This window comes from Pseudoliparis swirei, chromosome 21 (genome assembly GCF_029220125.1).
Source record: "Pseudoliparis swirei isolate HS2019 ecotype Mariana Trench chromosome 21, NWPU_hadal_v1, whole genome shotgun sequence".
NCBI lineage: Eukaryota > Metazoa > Chordata > Actinopteri > Perciformes > Liparidae > Pseudoliparis > Pseudoliparis swirei.
In genome coordinates, this window is record NC_079408.1 from 12,227,381 (window position 1) to 12,246,317 (window position 18,937).

An 18,937-nucleotide genomic window follows, 5' to 3' on the forward strand; every position below is an offset into this window, starting at 1 on the left:
AATGCTGCCACCTGTCCTGTAAGACGCATTTATCAGAAGATTTTAAATGTATACTTCATGCTGCTGCTCTCCTCTCGGCTACAATCACATATTGTCTTCTCCATCATGTTCACTTGACAATGTTGTGTTCATTTTGTCTTGTAAATTCCTAATAATATGATAAAAATACTCAATACTTTTCATTTCTCCTGTATATAATTCATATAATTACACAAATACCATGTGGTTAATTCATCATAAGGTTATTTATGTCTCAAAATGACTTGATGTAATTAGTCAGGGCATTCAGAATAGAATAAGTACACAAAATATGTAAGTAGGCAAAGAAAGAAAGAACAATAATTCTCTATAAAGTACCCCTCTAGTCCCGTCCTGTGGTCACGATGTTGTTTAAACTCTTTCATGTCCTATATTTCTTAATATCCCATCTCAATACATATAATTTTATATCTATTGTGATGCTCGGCCATGTGTTCCAGCTCCTTCTGCTCAAATCCTCTCAGACTGTCTCACCTGATGTGACTTTTTCATCAGACGATAACGTTTCCCTTAACGTCTCTATTCCTTCTGCCAAGTCTACATTACACTTATAATTCATCGTTTGGCTTCTCGCCACAAGCGACTTCAATCATCTGCTTGTCGTACAATTTAAGCGGCGGCTGATTTTTTTAAAAATCCTCTGATTAAATTCGCATTGCCGTGTCAGCGTGGGACGAGCCGGGCGGCGCTCCTGTTATAAATCTCCGTTGTGAAGAGGTCCTGCGGTGAAAGCCGTTATTCACGTCAAACGTCTTCAATGTCTCTCGCTTTCATCGTGTTCTTTGGTTCCAACGTTCTGCTCTTTTTTTTTGTACGTGATGTAAGAAACAGAGTTGTGAGTGAAGGACCTGAACTCGCTCACGGTATGTATCTTACATATATGTGACTTATGTTTGAGGGAGGAAGTCCCAATAAGACATATCGACCTTTCTGCAGCCCTTTCAACAGCAGCTCATCTTCTAACTGGCCGTGATGTCGCTGCCCCCTAGTGGCCACGAGCCAACACAACACTTTAAAAAATTTTTGAATGGGAAGTCAGATCCGGTGAACTCGGACGAATCGCTGCCGACCGGTGTGTTTGGGGCTCTTGCCCCCTAAGGGAAGGGGTTGTCGGGTGTGTAGTTGAAACTGGCGTCCAAGAACATGGCGAGGGTGCCCAGCGTGGTGATGATGACGAACAGCCACAGGAAGAGGCGGTCCACCACGAGGGCGATGTACTGCCAGTCCCCTGTCATCTGGAGGAGACACACACACACACATACACACACACACACAGATACACACACGTTGAGACAAAATGGTGGACTTCTCCAATTTTGACCGTGTTCAAGTTTTATTTCAGTTCCTCATTTGATCAGTTTGCTTGACTTTGGCTGAAAGACTTCAACTCCCACAATGCACCACCAGCAGGCCAGTGCAGGCTGCTTATTACTTTAAGTTGGAACACCTGGAAGTGGAAGGTCTCTCTCAGAAAACACGTCAGAGAGAGAGGATTCGATGTGTTTCCTTGTTTCCTTGTTTCCTTCCTTTCCTTCTCACCGTGTCGTCCGTGTCCTGCTTCTTCAGCTGCTCCGCCATGTACGTCACGGCGGCGATGGCCGACTTCAGGTTGGGGGGGAGGACCAGGCAGAAGCTGTCGGTGTGCGGGAGCCGCTGGAGCTGCACCGAGCTCTCGCACCTGTCAACACAGACGGGGAAAGTCTTTCAAACCTCGATCAAGATTAAGATTGAATACACACATCTAGTTCCACAAAGGTTTTAATGAACACATCCTGTCATTTCAGGAACACTGTTGAGCTGTTTTGGGAAATACACTTGTTCACTTTCTGGCTATTAATAATAACTAATGATAATTATGATGAAGATGATAATAAGTGATCATTAGAATAGTGGGTAGCTGGACATTTGAGTGGTTTCAGTCTTCAGATCAAACTTTTCCTGGAAGCCAATAAGCATAACTCACTCAAAATGTAAAAAGAAATTCATAATGAATACTTCTTATGCTTATAATTACGTGTTGTTGGCCATTTATTACCTCCCTTTCTTTTATTATTACTTTTTCATTTGAATCTATCCTATTGTATTTTCTTTATTTATTATTATTTCGTGTACAATTAAAATAGAATAAATATACATACAGGGAGGTGCAAATTACAAATGACATTATATCTTGAATAAATCCAAATTAATTAGTAAAAAAGAGAGATTTATGTTCAAGAATTGAAAAAAGAACACAAAAGTGCATGTTGTAAATATTACAAATTATAAGCAGCAAATATAAATAGAACACATATGTAAACTTTTTTCAAGTGATTATTTTTTGCGAATAATTCATTTGTTTCCTTTTATTCGATATCTAATAGTTCTTACTTTATCCATATATCCACTGTAATTAATTAATACCAATACAATGCCGTTTCCAAAAGAAACGCATGCAGATTAGAGAACGTCATGCCAACAGAGAGATAAGATACTGTATTCATCCCCAGGGGGACATTTGGTTGTAATATTTGGGTGTGCGTCCTCTGGAAGAAGTGAAAAAACACTTCTTACAAATGTCAATAAGCTCAGATTTATGTTGCGCGTGTCACGAGTCATGAGTGCAGCATTGCTCCCCCCCGCTGACTCCAGGTCAGCGCGGCCGCCCCTCATGTCCAGTACGTGTCCTCCGGCTCGTGCAGCTCCCCTGTCCACTGAGTGACAGCGGTAGCACTGACACAGGGGTGACACTGACACAACACCGGGGTCCACATTCATGTGATGCCGTGACCTCTGACCCCTTTCATTCTTCCCCTCACACGCCTGTTTCCGCAAAGCAAAACCTGCGAGGAGCGAGAGGCTCACACGCGGCGTTCTCGCGGCGCCTTCATGCACACAATAGTGTCCAACTGTGGATAAATAACTTTGATATTACACGTGAGGCGTTTAAAGAACCTCCAACCAGACGTTCAGGCGGAAATAAAGAGCGGACGGCCTTCGAACCCTCCGTATTCAGACTCGCTCCTCTTTATTCATGCTTATATGTTATATAGGCCTATTTTAGGGAGGCTTCATATGTGACACTGAACTAGTTCATCTTTATCTCAGTGATAAAGCGAGCATGACTTCTTCTTCTCTCCCTCCCGCTCCCTCTTGCTCAGTGTGTCTCATGTATAGTTATCCCCCTGCCTCCCTTAATGATAACGATACAACAAACAAGTGTTGCTTTGCTGAGTTGTTGGGGGTGGGTCTAAGTGGGTAGATGCACGGCCTATCTCGCTCGAGCTAGACTAGACAGCTAGTTTAGCCAGCCCGCCCTCCGTGGCTGAGCCTGAGCGCTAGCTGTGGGTAACCCCGGCGGCCCGGATGGTGCAGGGTAATGGTTGGGTAACTGTCGTGAAGTCAGTTCACAGAAGCACCAGCCAACAGACAACCACTTCACTTCAGTTTTCCCCCTTGCTTTTCTGCGAACATGAGAACACCACACACACCTGGTTATCGGGGCTCTATAGTCAAAAGCGAAAGATGTGAACCACGGAAGCGTGTGCCTCCCCGGGGCCTCAGCGGCGCGGTGGCGTGAGTCTTGTTTCTGCTGGCTGCTAAGGATAGCGATAGAAAGAGATAATGTACCCACGCCCGGTGTAAGCGCCGGGCCCGCGGCGAACTCACTAAATGCACTATGAATGTGTGTGCTGGAATCAATGGTGTTGTGCAACACCGTAGGCGTTGTAGGACACCCCCAAATTTCCACAGGCAATTTGTATGCGCATGCAGTCAGTTTCAACCTTCAGCTGGCTGTGGTGGTGGTGAATAATGGGTGATGATGTGGAGACACTGGAAAAGAACTGGAAACTTTCTGGGATGACCTGATGAGAGCATCCACATCCCATCCACGTTGATCCATCCCCTCTTGATCATTGACGAAGACTGATCACCTGAAAATCTATGACCCAAGATCAGGGACAGATCAGAGTTTGCCAAGGTTCCCTTCTCTTCTCTTCTCTTCGTCTCTGTTGTGAGCAGTTTAGACCCTTGATTTTAGACTGAGAGACTGTCTAACCAACCACAATAAAAGAATGAAAAAGAAGAAATAACAAGAGTCAATTTAACACATACAACAAGAACAACAACACAATTATTTTAAAAAAACAACAAATTAAAATTAATCCTAAATATTCGTCTCTAAATATCTCAAGTGTCTAAAAATGTCTTCTCTTACAGATAATTTCAATGTCATCAATGATTGAATATTATGTAATCACTGATGAAGAATATCCTGCTGAATGAATGATGCCTGAAAATGAATCATATTGATACTCACATTAATCATCACATTCCTCAGGTGGAGCGAGTCCAATCTCGGAAAGCCATCTCTTAATCGCCTGGCTAATTTAACTCATCAAATTTAACATCAGCTTTTTACACTACTTTCAGTCTTTCACATTAACCATTAAAACACTACCCTACATTTTATTCAACTTGTTCTTCTTTCAGGTCCATTATTCAGAGTTTGCATCTGTTATAATTCAAATTATCAATATTATATCAATTTTAGATAAAGTTATTATTTAAACCGTTTATTATATATTTTTATGTTGATTATGGTGTTGATTGTGGATGCAGATGTCTCATTGATGGACTTGATTCAGATCTGTTGGCTTCTGTCTTAGTACACAAGTTAAGCTACAGCTTGCTTTGCTTCTTACTTTCCATCGTTGACATTGAGCATTTGAGCTTCTTCCACATATTCCTTCTGTTTAGACTTCTGTCTGAACTCACCACCTTACCGATACTTTCGTCTTACTCTAGTACTTAATTGGTTGTACTCCGTTATTCTAAACTGAATTCCTTACTGATAGTGCAAATTAGATCAAGAAGCGATTCCTGGACTGTCTGATTGAACTTGATGACTCTAATTGAGAAGGATAGTCAGAGGACTCTATTCCGTCCCAGATTGATCATCTTGTTGACAAGCCTCTGAGACACTGGACTCTGAGGACCCTCTGAAGGAAGATGACCCAAGAAGAGGGAGGTTAGGTGACAGAGCTCAGAAGATATAACCCTCAGACCGAAGCGAATCAGCAAACTGACAGAGAGGCGTTCCTTCTTAACTAAAAAAGAAGATAACTTTCTAGAGCAGCCTATTACTCATCAAGAATAGAAAAAAACATGCCAGAAGGCCCTCCGAGCAAAAATAAAAAGAAAAAAAACAAAACCCCCAGGTTTCTAGCACTTCAGCACTTCCTACAGCGAGAGTCACAACTTGTTGGCCGAGCATTCCTAGTACCTTTAGGGTAATGACTTTATATGAACTTCTTTAATGAAAATTTTTGCTAAGGGACAAGATTAAATATCTCTTGCCTAACCAATGCCAATCTGTCCTCAATTGTAAATCTCCTTGAAAAACGGCTGTATGTATGGTATATTGAGGGTTTTTTTCTCCTATCAACACGTCCTGTTTAACGGTTTTCCCATTGAATTTTCAACTACCTGTCTCTCTTCCTTATCCTTTACTCTTCTGGAAACCATCCCGACGGCTTCTCTCTAATCTCTATTAGATTGGCTTCAATCATCTGTCTCTATTAACCACCTCATTACCAGGCTCCTTAAAACCATTCCTCTCTAAAACCACTCTGGAAACCTCTCAAGAATCCTATTGGCTGCTTCCAGAGATTCATCTCCTCCCTCCTTCTCGAATTCCTCCCTTGAGTAGTTCTAATCAGTATAGTGAATCGATTACATTTTCATCAGAGCACAAATCATGATAGTTTATTTGAGAAATTTCAATCAAGATTTAGAAAAACACCACAGCACTAAGAAAATTCTGTGAAACCTACAAATGACCCAAAGGACCCTCTGTCCTGGTCTTATTGTCTTGTAGTGCTGCTTACAGGCACTGGCATTATCGCTTGGCGACAATATAACTGGCATTTACTCACTCCTGATTGGCACAGAGTGCATTTATTTGAATTTCCATACATCAAAATTCGATTAATCAGAACGATCTCGACGATATTGTTGTGTTGTAATTGTTCCAGCTTTACCAACCAAATTTGACATTATTCAATATTATCAGGAAAAACCCATAAACTTATATTTTTAATATGCTTGCTTTGTTTTATCAACTCAGTCACAACCAACTCAGACTTTCATTGTTATGCAGATGACACTCTTAAAAATAAAAGATATAAAACCAGAGAAACAACCAGATGAATCTCAAAAGAAAGTAAAAAAGACATAGACACATGGATGTAAAAATTACTTCTTGATTGCAACAAAGAAATCTTAATTCTGGTTATTGACAATCTCACACCAGTGAGATCAATCTTCTGATGATTTAAGAGAATCAGACGCCAAATCTTTGCATCCACAACCACTCTATCTTGGCGTTTTCTCATCTTTGATCGTCCTTTAACTCCCTTGTCTGCAAAAAAAATCAAGGAAGATTGGTTCTCACTTCATTTAAAAAAAATCTCCATCATGCAACTGTCTTGCAAACTGATCTTAAATCATTTGTTTATTTCCTGCTAATACTGAGAAGCATTACTGTCACCCTAATCTATAAACTGCTCAAGTCCCTCAGTAAAACTGCAGAGAACTTGCTGCACATTCTCACTGCAAAATCAAAACTTGATTCTAAAATCAGACTCACTTTTAAACACTGCTTTGCTGTCCACTAAAGAAAAAAAAAAAATTCTTCTCTTAATATACAAAGCCTTGACTGGTGATGCTCAGCTTATTACTAAATCTAGCTATACAATTCGTTCCTAGGGTCTTAAAAAGAGCCATCAGACTGCTCCTCCTGCTATTGCTCTTTAAAAAAGACATCAGTTTATGGAGGGATACAGAGCCCTCTTCGGTTCCTCGATTATTGTTCACACCTTCAGGCCGTAGACTGGGACCTTCCTCTTCAGCAGAGCTTATAGTTGCCTTAAGATCAGGTTTGACTTGACAGAGGATATAGAGCTGGCTGGTAGGGCCCACTGATGTCCAGGGGGTTATGGGCATGCTGGGATAGGCTGCGGGGACGCTCTGGATAGGATCATCCTGCCTGTTTACGTCCTTGTCTGTCTATCTGCTGATGGAGAGACTAAATCCCTCTGCCTTCCTCCTCCTGCCACCCTCCTCCGTCTCCCCGCTCTGCCCCTCCTCCTCCCCAGGTCCTGCCTGCCTGATATCCCACCCCACTCCCATCATGGACTCTTTCATTGGAGTGAAATTCCTTGACTCTAAATCTGTGCCTGCTCTTAAATCTCTTTGATCTGTTCCATTTATATCTTTTATCATCTCCTGTCTTTTCCTTTCTTTTCCTCCTCCTTCTTTTGGGGATTATTTCCCTTTGGGAGTTTTCTTTATTTTGTGTGGTTTTTGGTCCCTTGGGGTTTTTCCTGGAGATTGTAAAGGTTGTGGTTTGGTTATTGGTTTTGGGATGATTTTTTAACAATTGAATAGTCCAAATGAGTATAAAATATCACTCTGACCCTGAAATGATGTCTCTTGTGTTATTATAGACTGAATGCAAGAAAACTACAGAGCACCATCACTTTCTGATTGAACCAATCTATGAACCGTCTCTAACAATGGATAACCCGGCCCCCCCAAAAAACTGAATACACACCCCTTCATACCACCCCCCTTGGGGCTCAGCCCCCCCCCCCCCTTCTTTGAATCCTACAGACGTCTCCGGTTGTTCCACAGCAGGTCAGGTCACCGTGTCTGACCACAGTCACACAGGTTGAAGCAAAGCACTTAAATAGAGTGATAAGTGTTTGCCACGCATTCCTCCCGCCCCCCCGCTCACCTCTCGCCTCTTGTAAACTTTTTACAATAGTCACTTTTCTCATTTCTTTATTTTTTTCTGCGTATGTGTGTATTTTCAAATTAGTTCTCACCCTGCGCTGATCCCAATGAAACTACATTTTGAACACATGCACATATTTAATCAGCGTCATGAACCAGTGGACCGGAAACACAGTGAAGAAGATCAGCTGACACGTTGCAAAAGGAATATAATAATCAGACGTGCACAGTTTATAACTACCGTATGTATTTGTGTTCCCGTCTAATATTCATATTCAGTCAAAGGAGGCCCTACAACATATTGCCTTCCTTTACGTCGAGGTCAGTAACTTTATAATTCTCTATTCTTCTAGAAATAGAGTGCCTTCATTTCTTTGTTGATGCATTTACTTGTTTTCTCTTGTCTGGAGTGCGATCCCTTCCTCACGTGTTCTTCTCTACCTTCGAGTTTTGCATTATTCATCTGTACATCACTTCACTCACATGCTAACGGGGGTGAAGGCGTCGGTGAAGAAGCGCGGCGACTTAACGGAGTCACGGGGAGACGGTGTGACATCAGATGGGAATGAGCGACCAATGAGCTGCTGCAGGAATGGTGTGTGTGTGTGTGTGTGTGTGTGTGGTGTCACGGCTCAGGGCGGACTATGTGGCGCTGGACATGCTGCATGCCATCCACATTCCACTGCTTGTATTCATTACCGCAGATACATGTGGCCCCTCTCACTCTTACACACACACACACACACACATATACAGTATGTGCTGTATGTGTATAAACGTTCATTCTTAATACCGACTGATACAAACACACACCCGCTGATAAACGAGGCCCGTTGCGCACACAGTGACATCAGCTAAATACGGCCCGATTAAAAATACACACATCAGGAAACATGGCGTCTAAGTGGGTCTCTGACAGAATAAGCAGATAAAGATGCATGAAGGACCAGAGATGGTTGCCCTACCCGCCTTCCACTCATCTACCCCCATCCATTCCTCACGCTGCCTCCGCCTCCTTTCGGTGGGATTACCCCCTAATGTCCAAAGCAAACAAGAGGCTTAGTGGCTGGCGACTGTGGACGTGGGTGTGGGGCTTAGCCCGGGCTGAATATGATGCCTTTGGAACGGGATGAGAGATGCCTAGCAAAGGGCCTGTGGAGCCGTTTATGATGCCAGTACTTGGGTGGCAGGGCCGAGGGCCGACTGGCAGATTAGCCGGAGTGAAGTCAGCGTGGTTAGCGGGACCGTAGAGCAAGCAACACATTATTGCAATTTGTTTTACACGATGGGCACCTCACTAGGATTTACTTGTCTACCACTGCACATGTATACGAGTCGTCACCAGTAAACCTTTTATTTTAAAACTCAAGTAAAAAAAACTCACGTATTAGTAGTAGAACGTATAGTTCAGGGGTCGGGAACCTATGGCTCTTCTGGTGACGGCATATGGCTCCCAGACAATTTTGAGTTGAAAAAAAAAAAAAAACTCCACCCGCCACCCTGTAATTTTCTCTATCGCGCCAGATTACAGCAGAAGTAATTTAAGGTCCTTTTCTTAAAGACGTCTTTGTTCTTCTATTAAACTATACAAATATTATATGGCTCTCAATGAAATATATTTAGAAATATTTGGCTTTTATGGCTCTCCCAGTCAAAAAGGTTCCTGACCCCTGGTATAGTTGTTTGCACGTGTCTTTTGCTGAGCGGGCGTAACAGTGCAGAGCCCGGCTGTGATTAAGATAACAAGTTGATGGAGGGAGTGGTGGCTCCTGCTCTGCTCATTAAAGCCTTAAAGGAACAGCGTTTCAGATTTAATGGCACCCAGTGGTGTGTTGTAGATTGCAATCTACTAAATAGCCTTCAGCTCAGCCCCTTTCTAAGCGTGTCGGAGAATTACGGTGGCGTTTAGGTGGGGAGGGTGAACATGTAATGGATGATTGGATGAGGTTTGGACCATTGTTTACATGTCCATGCGTGTTGGACAGATGTATTGATAAAGTTTGGGCTTTTTAGTCACGATCGCAGTAATCGTAAAGAGCGAAGTTGCTGTCACTCCTCACTTCACTAGCCGTGTGTGTGTGTGTGTAGTTGGAGAAGCTCAGCCCCGACAGAGAGAGCAGAGATGTGCGCTGCAGCGTGATAATAAATGACATAAAACATGAAAAAGCACGAATGAAAACCCCAGTAACATCGGGGCTTATCTTTAATAATTTAGCGCCGGGTCTCGGAACAAATCTCTACCTTCAGATAACGTAAAAACATGTTAGGCGCTTGTCAGTGTTCAGTTTGTCCATTGTGGGTTGCAACATGGCGGACTCCGTGGAAGACGACCCATGTAGCCTATAATTAAATGGCTTTTTTTTAAAAATCCAATTTTATATTTCAGGAGATTATACACAGATTAAAACATAGCTCTAAACATTTTTACCATTTCTGCCAATGGATCCCCCTAAATGTTACACAGTGTTCCTTCATGTAAACTCACGGGCTTTGGTTCAGAATATCAAGGTGAAACAGCACCAGCTACAGAAACTCACATTCCATCAACGGAAAATGATCCTGTATATCGCTGCTTGATTAACAGCCGATCTTGGGGGAAATAAGGTAATTGCACCAAAAATTACCTTAAGAAAGTAAAAGAAAACCTCTCGTATCACCATCTTCTCTTATATGATGCAGCGAGCTAGCAGGGCTGCACTTTGAGCTAAATGCTAATGTCGACAAGGACGACTCAAATTTGCTAACGTGCTAACGTCTGCTAATTTGCACTTAACAAACAGACTGGACCACATGTCGCCCAAATGTTAACCACGTGGTGGTGCTCGCAAAAAAGCCAGAGGATCCCCAAAAATACACTATTCATTGAATAAGCTATCCTCAAACATCCAATACATCTTGGACCAACACTAACACTCAGAAATCAAGGTGTAGCAAAACATAATGATAATAATAATAACATAAATAACTATGAATGACTAGTCCAATCCATTTGCTGTTATCCAGCTGCTCAACCTTCTTTTCCATCGGTCATGCGGCTGCATTAACTACGTGACGCTGAAGGAAGTGCACATGTTGCCACCGTAACAAGTTGGCTGAGCTGCTGTGGTGACGGCTGTATTTCTGCCAAGTCGAGCACACTATGTACCTTACTATAATAGCCCGCCTGGCATCAGATACAACATTCACTCTTTGGCACATTCTAAAAAGAAGATTCATGCCCGCGCTGGATTTTATTAACATTAATAGAAATGGCTTCCGGCTAGTGTGACGTCAGGATCAGCACATCTTAGCAGTGGGAAAGGGTGGCTGAATCAGGATGAATGACTCTGATGGGTTTTATTTCAGGTCTAGTGGTGTTTAAGACTCCCGACAGGTAAGAATATAGGCACTATAACCTTTTTGTCAGTTTACGTCTCACGGTAACTCAACCCGGGAGCTTGGTTTATCTTTGGAGCCTTTTGGAGATCTTATATTATATTTCCTTTGCGCACACAAGAAATGATAAATAAACGTGACACATTTATTATCGTGCTTTTATGAAGGCAGGACAAAATGCAGTTTTTTTATGACACCTCTGTCTGCGTATTACCCATGGAGCAACGCTGGAGTCTTTCTGTTTGTGCGACGGACTTCGATCAGACTCGGTCTCAGGAGGTTCAATAAAATCAGAACACCAATATTACAGTTTAAATGTACATTGCAGGGCTGTAATCTAACTTGTTACCTTGTTGGGAAGCCTCATTTTGAAAAGACACAACACTGACTTGAAATCATCCAGAAAAAAAGGAAATCAGCAGTATTTTTTTTTTCATGTATCGTAGAGTTGATTGAATTGATGTAAGATGTAAAAAGCAAAAGTGCAACTGAGTGATTCATCTATTCAGACGTGCAATGCTTGTTTATTTAGGCTACATACCTTTAAAGGTTGTACGCAACCTTCTAATATCTCTATACCTCTCCCTCAGTTAGTCGGCTATTAGAAAACACTGTGTCGATGAACAAACTCCCAGTTCACAGCCTTTCCGGTGTACTTTTTCCATTCCGATCAAATGACACGCTATGAACTATGAACTATGGTTCAGCGGATTGACTTACCGGCCCCTCCAGGGTATGACGAGGTCAGGGTTGATCTTCCGAAAGAAGTACTCTCCTCCGGGATGCCTGCCGCTGAAGCTTCGGATGGGCGAGTCATCATCGGACTCCTCCTTCAACTGAGGCTCCTCCGTGTTCGGCCTCGCCATGCCGATGTACTTGGGCAGGAAGTGAATGAACACCTGCCCATTTGAAGTAAATACATTCGATGGATCAGGTTCCTCAAAAGGTGGGTGCACGGTGAATTTGTTTCAACCTTCGCCTCACCTTTCGAACCCAGCTCGGCATGACGTGTGTGCTGGGCGTTCGGTGGTGCAGATTGAGGACAACTACGCTTAGGATGACGGAGAAAGTCACCAGGATCATGGTGAACATGACGTAGTTGACAATAATGGGGATGCCGAGGGAAGTCTCGGGGACCCTGTCCGCCAGCACAAGCATGAAAACTGTCAGAGCGATGAGGACAGAAATGGAGAGAGTCATCTTCTCTCCTGCAGACAAAAGGAAGAAAAAAATGTGAACAGTGAAGCAGCAAATATTACTTATTATGTTAACAAGGGCATACTTTAAATATGCTTACAGGACCTTTTGATGCATTGGCTTTGTCTTTAAACATGTTTGACAAAGGCTTGTTTAACAAATTTCTGCCAAAAATCTCGTCGCTTCGTGTTGCATCTATATTTTCCGATGCTATGTCAGTGAAACATCTTCTTAAAAGCCAGCCAGATTCCTCATTAAGGTCCCTTTCCTTCAATCTATAGTACATCCACACATTCCTTCCTCCCTACCTCATGAAGTGCCAGCTTCCTGTCATGCCACTAGACGCTGTATTAAGGGGAAGTCTCCCTTCCTACATTCCACCTATAGGTGCTGATGTGTAGTTACAGTATCGGAGCATGTCGGGCGTGCTGACCTGCTCCGGGGGGCAAGTAGAAGACAAATATAGCCAACACGCTGGTGAGGATGCAGGGCACGATGATGTTGATGATGTAGAAAAGAGGCTTCCTCTCTATGATGAGGTAGAAGGTGATGTCCTCGTACAGGTCCTCCTTGATGTGCTTCCTGGAGGGTTTGTGACAGATGGCCCACTCTCCGTTTTCTGACACACACAGCAGACACATTATTTAGAGCATGCATTAAGAAGGTGGTAAGGAATATGGGGAAGAAAGAAAACAGGGCGATAGCTTCCGGATGAGGTCAATGCAGGCACCAACCAGTGAAAGCGTTCTCATCGATGACAATCTCCTGAATCTCTTGGCCTTCGTCGTCCAGAATGTACTGCAGCTCCACCTCAGAGGCGTCGTAGGTGTACGAGCGGAAAACCATGCTGCAGTTCTGCCAGTCAAACGGGAAGTACGACACCTGTGGGAGTGGACAAATGCTTCATCGTCTCCTGAAGGGGAGTTTCACACATGCAGATTTTCTGGATGAATGAGATAGATATATGGTATTATTGCATATTTAAGAGTGGTACAATCGGGGCATAAATTGGCCTTCCTGGCTTGCCATACAGATAGCGACAGTACCTCGAGAGAGCAGGAGCTGCGGAAGATAGCGGGCGGAAGCCAGTTGACGGTCCCGTCCCTGTAAACCAGGACGTTGACGTACAGAGCCACGTCAAACTGACCGTCGTTACTGTGGGGAGAGACAGAGCTTCTTAGACATGCTAGTGTGTCACAACATGGGAAATCATACATGTTACTTTTGTACACGGCTGATAACATTATTATATTCATGGAGATATGAACGTATACATGTTAATATTGGGAATAGCCAATGGCACAGGGGCGTATTGGGCTGATCGGCTGCAGGGTGTAGCGCCCCCTCCTTGTTTTAAATCACTCATCGTTAGAACATGAACCAACAGTGAAGCTTTCCACCACATTCACGCTGCCACTTCAACATCACATCGTGAAAGGCGTGTCTCTGGAGCCAGTGTTTGGTTTGTCCGCTCTGGGCTGCCGTAGTGACACGGCGGGGCACCAACTGGAGGCACGATTGGCTCATTGTAACGGAAACACTGAAAGGACTGATTATTTACTGATGAAAACACAATAGTGCATATATTACGCTGTTAACTGTAGCTGTGATATTTTAAGATGATGTAATAATATCATGTTAATAATACACATAGGATTAAATAATGTAAATAACAAGCAACTCTTAAATCATTTCATAAACACAGTCTGGTTACAGATCCCCTCCACTTTCCAACACTCGTTTTTTTTACCCCCCCCCCCCCAAAAAAAACCCCAATACATACAATAAACAGTAAAACAATTATAGAATTTTCTTTAGATATTGCAATTCTATCTAACAATATATATATATATATATAATTATTTTAATATATATATATGTCTATATTAAAATATATATATATATAATTGCTATATGTATATATATATATTTTTATATAGATATATGTTTTTATTTATATACATATTGATAGATATAATTGCTCTATATATTTATATATATATATATATATACAAATATCTACATATATATGTATATATATATATATATACAGGACTGTCTCAGAAAATTAGAATATTGTGATAAAGTTCTTTATTTTCTGTAATGCAATTAAAAAAACAAAAATGTCATGCATTCTGGATTCATTACAAATCAACTGAAATATTGCAAGCCTTTTATTCTTTTAATATTGCTGATTATGGCTTACAGCTTAAGAAAACTCTAAAATCCTATCTCATAAAATTTGAATATTTCCTCAGACCAAGTAAAAAAAAAGATTTATAACAGCAAAACAAAATCAAACATTTGAAAATGTGTTTCCAGGTGTTTCGAGTTAATTAGACAATTCAAGTGATTTGTTTAATACCCTACTAGTATACTTTTTCATGATATTCTAATATTTAGAGATAGGATATTTGAGTTTTCTTAAGCTGTAAGCCATAATCAGCAATATTAAAAGAATAAAAGGCTTGCAATATTTCAGTTGATTTGTAATGAATCCAGAATGCATGACATTTTTGTTTTTTTAATTGCATTACAGAAAATAAAGAACTTTATCACAATATTCTAATTTTCTGAGACAGTCCTGTATATACATATATATTGGCCACGATAATGGTGTAGTGATTGCCTTTTTCCATTTCTGCCAATAGATCTAAATCCTGCACACTAGTCCTTAAAAAAACATTTAAATCTTTAACATGTAGTGACCGACCGGCCGACAGACTGCTGCTGTTGCATCTTTGCATTGTTGACACTCACTTGTTTATGAGGTAGACGTCAGGACGCCACACCTTGTTGGGAGGAATCCTCACAACTGTGATGTCGTCATAGTCCTCTGGATTCCATGACAACCTGTAGTCTGTCCATGCCTAGGAAGGAAAGGACGGACGGAAGAAAGGAAGCAAGGACGGGAGGGAGTAAAGAGAAGGGAAAAAAGGTGAATAACGGGCATGGGAGGAGCAGACAAGAGGAGGAATCATGACTCCGTTGCCCTGATGTCTCTTTCATGTGCATCCTACTTTATCCCATCTTTGGTAAGTCATTTAAACCCCGCTGATCAAGACGGTCACACCACACCCAAGCCGTCCTGAATTACCATTAGCGAGGAAAGAGCGAGAGACAGAGCACGAGAGAGATAACGCAGGACATTATTTGTGGTCCTAAAAAGTGACAATTCCATTTGAGGGCAGAGCGATATGCGAGCAGTGGAGAGAGAGAGGGGAGGAGGAGGAGGGGGGGAGCAGCCGAGCGAGGCTCTAGGGATGAAGATGAATGCTTTCATCCTCGTACCAGGTTCATGAACACGTTGGTCGTCATCTCTTCGTTCTTTTCGTTCTGCGACGAGAGAGAGAGAGAGAGAAAGAGAGACGTGAGGAGACCATATCTTCTTCTCTATGACAGTGCTGCTATATGTGTGTGTGTGTGTGTGTGTTTACCAGGCTGACGAGCTGTGAGAGGGTCATCCCCACTCGCACCGTCACCTTGTCCTCCCAGTAAGGAGCTGGTCTGACCTTCATGTTGTAGTTCTCAAACAGCTTCTGATGGAGCCGCCGCTCTGTTTCCGAGGCTCCTGGGTGAAAGGGGGTGGGAGGGGGGAGGAGGTCGATGCAGAGACACACAAACGATGAGGAGGGGGAAGAGATACCGACTGGGTGTGGCGCCGCCTCCAGCGCCCGGGAAATAAAAGGTGATTGGACAAATGAAAGGCAATAAAGACACCGGGAGGAAAAACACAACCTGATGGAAGTGAGGGAAGAAGGGCTGCGTGTAATAAACTACAATAGATACAACACTCACAGGAGGAGGACACCTTATAAGCACATTATATGTCAATGTTCTTATTGTGTTGAAACGCTTGAAAGGCCTGACTAGTTTTTCATTTTTGTCATAAACAGACGACTATTTTTAAAAACTATGTCTCTACCAAACAGTGATGTTGCTTCAGGTTGAAAGTAAACCATGTACTGTTATCATGTTAATAATATGTTGGTATACTTGGTCAATTGGTTTACCTTTAGATCAGTTCCATTACCAGAACTAGTATTAATTCCATGTATTTATTCTAAATGGTTTTTTAAAAAAATCAAATATATAACATTAAACAGATGATATTAAAATAGTGAATGTTTTAATAATTTTAGAAACACATATTTTGACAGTAAATCATCATATTCATGAAATTATGTAGGCCTGTATAATTAACTAACATTAAATGTATCATATAAACAATGAGTGATGACAATTGTTTGCAACGTATTACACTTTTTTTGGTACAAAGTTATTTAATTTGGTTCAGGAAACCCTCTGAAACTAAGATTTTAAAGAAAAGAAAACATGCCTACCATAAAAAATCAGATCAATCCAGATAACTGGAGTTCATTCTTTTATTTTATTTTTTCCTTGACTGAAACTCTGTTTTATCATCTTTATGTAAATATTGTATAGCTTCTCATAATTCTTTTCATATCATACATCTCTATAATGTAAGTTGTTGTGTGTGTGCAAGTGTCTAATATTGTTTTATTGTAAATATTAGCCTTTTTGTTGCTGTCCAAAGTTTGATCACCTTGCACAAAAAGCAAGAGGAGTTACTTTTAAAATGTATTCATGATTAAATATGAGTAAAGTAAAAGACCAAAGTGGTTAAAATGGCATAAAGTACAGCTCAGACGAAGCACATGCCACTGACCGCAAGAACACAGCACGTTGGTTCTCTGGACCAGTGAGCCAGGCCGACAGTGGTTAGAGGTTCAATTCCCCCTGGAATGCCGCCTGCTATGAATAGACTGCGTGTGCTCGTGTCTACTCGGTCTGCGGGGACTGATCCAGATTCTGATGGTGTCACGCAGACAGCGTCGTGCATATGTGATAAAGAGGATTCCCAGACACACAACATGTCGAGCATTTCGCACTCCGCTCCCAGAGATGCGCGTTAGTCCCGACCGATGACGGACAACGTTCGTTCCACGCGTGTGACGAAATGTTGAAAAGACGGCGAAGGACAGACGGACATGCGGTAGGAGCCGTCGGGGGGGGGGGGCAGGTGGCGTCAGCAAAGGTGACGGAGCTGATGTAATTGATATGCAGCAGGGGAGCGGGATCAAAGGCATGTCTCGGATACCGGCTCCATCTGGGACGCAAATAGACTCTGATTAACAAACAATGGCGTGTTAATATGACTCATTATATGCTCCGGGATAAGGCGGTCGGGGTTTCTTTTCCCTATTTTCAAGCTAATCGAGTAAAACATTAAACTATTGGCCCCTCCTTGTATTTAACAATACACATCAACCCTGTTGGAGGTCAACAACCGGTGCAGGGCAGTTTTTCCTTTCCACTCCCGTCGAGGGGTCGAAAGATCAAAGACAACGGCCATCAGCTGATCTCAGATAAGATCTAGTCGGACCAAATCGATTCTAATCATGATTTTATCAACAAATAAAAATCTATACCAATCTAAGAGCTGACAGAGCGCCGCGGGATGTCAAACGCTTATTATCTGATCCGCTTCCTGTAGATTCCTTCAATTCAAAGTGTGTGCTTTGGTGGAAGAGATTCTGCTCTTGGCAGCCAAACAGAAAATAGGTAGAGGTGTTAGCGCAGATAGAGAAAGGGGAGGAGCCAACAAGAGCAGGGCCAAAAAGGCCAAAAGTCAAAGTCAAAAGGGCCAAAAGTCAAAAGGTCGAGATATATTTGTTTCCTTCCTCCCCCTTTTCTCTCCATCTCTTCCTGCCACTGTGCAGTTCCTCTGGTCTCATTTCTATCGGCACAGCGTCAGTATATTAGTTTGTTTACCGTGAAGAAGTTGATATTAGTCTCGAGGACGGCGACACGCCTTCACTTCCAAGTTGAAGATGAAGCAACATCCACACAAACGCAGCCGTCCTTCCACGAAGCGTCCTTACCGGTAAACGTGAGACAAAGGCAGCCGCACACCACGATGAACACGCTCATCCTCGTCTTCACTTGTCCAATCGCGACGGCCATCGCATCTTACGCCGCCGTATCGCCACTTTGACCCCTCCTTGGAATCTCGATGGGTCCGATGAAGACACACCTTTTCGGAGCGCCTTAGCTACACGCGCACCTTCAGTTCGGAGTGCAGCTGGTTGGCACCTTCGGCAGCACACACACACACACACACACACACACACACTGTTGGGCTCTCTCTGCCGTCTCTTTGGGGCCGCGGGTGAAACCACGGCCTGATTGGGCGCGCACGCTGCGAGTGACGAGAGGGCGGAATGTGTTTGTACTGGGAAGCCAGGGGGCACCTGTTGGTGCTCGCCAATCTGTGGTTTGCACTGTGGGGATGGCGGGTGGGAGGACGAGGTGGCGGAGGGGGGGTGAAGGAATGTCAATGAGCTATGACAATGGAGATATTTTAGGGGGGAGGATAAGTGGGCGGAGTTGACTGAGGGTGGGTGGGAGGCTGAGGTGGTTAATAGGTGGTACTCTTCACTTTCATCGCTTCGCTCATCTCGTTTCCGGCCTCGTCCTTTGCTGCAGTGACGTCGCTCCCGATGGGCTGCGTTGTGTCTGGTAA

General features: G+C 42.8%; 1 protein-coding gene across 1 annotated transcript; it reads right to left on the reverse strand.

Annotated features, from left to right (window-relative positions):
- Window positions 1-667: 667 nt before the first annotated feature.
- chrnb1l (cholinergic receptor, nicotinic, beta 1 (muscle) like) lies at window positions 668-18,378 on the reverse strand. Its single transcript, XM_056443294.1, has 11 exons — window positions 18,297-18,378; window positions 15,828-15,961; window positions 15,682-15,726; window positions 15,151-15,260; window positions 13,437-13,545; window positions 13,125-13,272; window positions 12,824-13,009; window positions 12,178-12,401; window positions 11,914-12,092; window positions 1,579-1,717; window positions 668-1,274 (listed from the first exon to the last, which is right to left on the reverse strand). Exons 1-11 carry the CDS (start codon window positions 18,376-18,378, stop codon window positions 1,134-1,136), a joined length of 1,497 nt encoding a protein of 498 aa, XP_056299269.1. The 3' UTR covers window positions 668-1,133.
- Between the last annotated feature and the right edge of the window lie 559 nt (window positions 18,379-18,937).